The 1,998-nt window shown below is 42.3% G+C and overlaps 1 protein-coding gene across 1 annotated transcript in view; it reads left to right on the forward strand.

The window, feature by feature from the left end:
• LOC138372556 (uncharacterized) overlaps positions 1–1,791 on the forward strand; it is a 4,712-nt gene extending 2,921 nt beyond the window's left edge. The window contains exon 2 of the mRNA XM_069338035.1: positions 1,712–1,791. Coding sequence (XP_069194136.1) covers positions 1,712–1,791 — 80 coding nt within the window. The remainder of the gene's footprint in view (positions 1–1,711) is intronic.
• Positions 1,792–1,998: the final 207 nt, after the last annotated feature.

Genomic DNA, 1,998 nt, shown 5'->3' on the forward strand with positions numbered 1-1,998 from the left:
CGTGTGTGTGTGTGGGGGGAGGGGGTGCGCGTGTGTGTGTGTGGGGGGGAGGGAGGGGGTGCGCGCGTGTGTGTGTGTGTGTGTGTGTGTGTGTGTGTGTGTGTGTGTGTGTGTGATAAAAATATATGTAGTAGAAGTAATTGAGAAAAAATAGATTTGTTAGAAAGGCTGGATCCAAGAGTTAATACCTCGATTCTGCAGGCACAAATAGTATATACACACAAACTTCAGACATCATTTCAAGAGTAGATATAATAGATAATTTCACTATGTGACAAATGTTGCACGAAATTTATCATTTTTTTCGGTGTATCTCAATCATTTTTAACATTGATTCAAACAAATTTATTATTTCTCTATCATCAACCATAACATAGTTTTACTTTAATTCTGACTTTTAGAATCTGAAGAGTCATATGTATATTAGTGTGAATAGCCTTTTCACCTGCATATCTCAAATCTTCTTTTTAAATTTAAAAAAATCACAGTTTCTCGTTTCAGTTTGCTTTCTAGAATTGCAAATCTGAATTTTTTTACTAAATTTCAAATAGTGCAACAAAAATAAAAAAGGCAGATACATTCTGCTACTATGTTTATGGATGTTTTGGCCAGTGTGTTTTGGACCAAAGCAGATATCACATAACATTGTGAATGTTTCCAGTTTCTGGATAACCCATAAACTGCCCTTTACGATGCCTGTGGGTAACCAAGACAAGCCTTGGGCCCCTTATATAATGGGCGGAACCTGTCGATCTACTCAAGAAGGATGGTTAAGAGGTTCTATGCCCTTTGCTATTCTTAGACTACTTAACGGAATGGAACTATCAGGGGAAAGCGCCAAGCCATTACGACTATATAGCACTGGGAAGAGGTCAGGATTAGGGATGGGACGGGGAGGAAGGAATGGTGCCCAACCACTTGGCCGGTCAGGGGATTGAACGCCGACCTGATTGAAGCGAGACCGTGTCTCTACCGTTCAGCCCAAGTGGTTGAGTGAACTTAAGACTCACCATAACGACTGCTGTTTCTTCATGAGTGAAGGTACAGGAAGGTCAAGGAAGGCGAGTTGGTCTGTATCCACACACACACACACACACACACACACACACACACACACACACACACACACACACACATGGGGACATGGGGACATGATCACAACCTACAAAATCCTCAGGGGAATCGACCGGGTAAACAAGGATGAACTATTCAACACTGGTGGGACGCGAACAAGGGGACACAGGTGGAAGCTGAGTACCCAAATGAGCCACAGAGACGTTAGAAAGAACTTTTTCAGTGTCAGAGTAGTTAGTAAATGGAATGCATTAGGAAGTGATGTGGTGGAGGCTGACTCCATACACAGTTTCAAATGTAGATATGATAGAGCCCAATAGGCTCAGGAATCTGTACACCAGTTGATTGACAGTTGAGAGGCGGGACCAAAGAGCCAGAGCTCAACCCCCGCAAGCACAATTAGGTGAGTACAATTAGGTGAGTACACACACACACACACACACACACACACACACACACACACACACACACACACACACACGCCGTCTTCTGTTGAAGCCGTTCCTCATGACTGTCATTCATCAATAGCACAGCCACCAGCAAATGTAAGTAACTGTTACTTGTTAGAAATATTACTATATTACTTGTACTTTTAGTTACTAAAACTTGTAATTAAAAGGTATTTTTTTTATTTCAGGCGGAAGAGGATATAATGACTTTGTCAACGGTCAGCAAAGAGCGGTAATCAAGAAACTATCAACTTCCCTTTCCAAATGAACGCGAACTGGATGACCTGATCGGGGACTCGGCTCTCACAAAGTCAAGAGCTGAACTTTTAACATCAAGGTTAAAAACAAGAACAAAAAGAGTGGAATTTACTAGAGGACGACGGCAGGTCACCGTGTACCGAGACAGGCCGACAGAATTTGCAGTTTACTTTGATGATGTTGGAGACCAGAGTTACTATAAGGACGTGGCTGGTCT

Source organism: Procambarus clarkii, chromosome 39 (genome assembly GCF_040958095.1).
Source record: "Procambarus clarkii isolate CNS0578487 chromosome 39, FALCON_Pclarkii_2.0, whole genome shotgun sequence".
Lineage (NCBI taxonomy): Eukaryota > Metazoa > Arthropoda > Malacostraca > Decapoda > Cambaridae > Procambarus > Procambarus clarkii.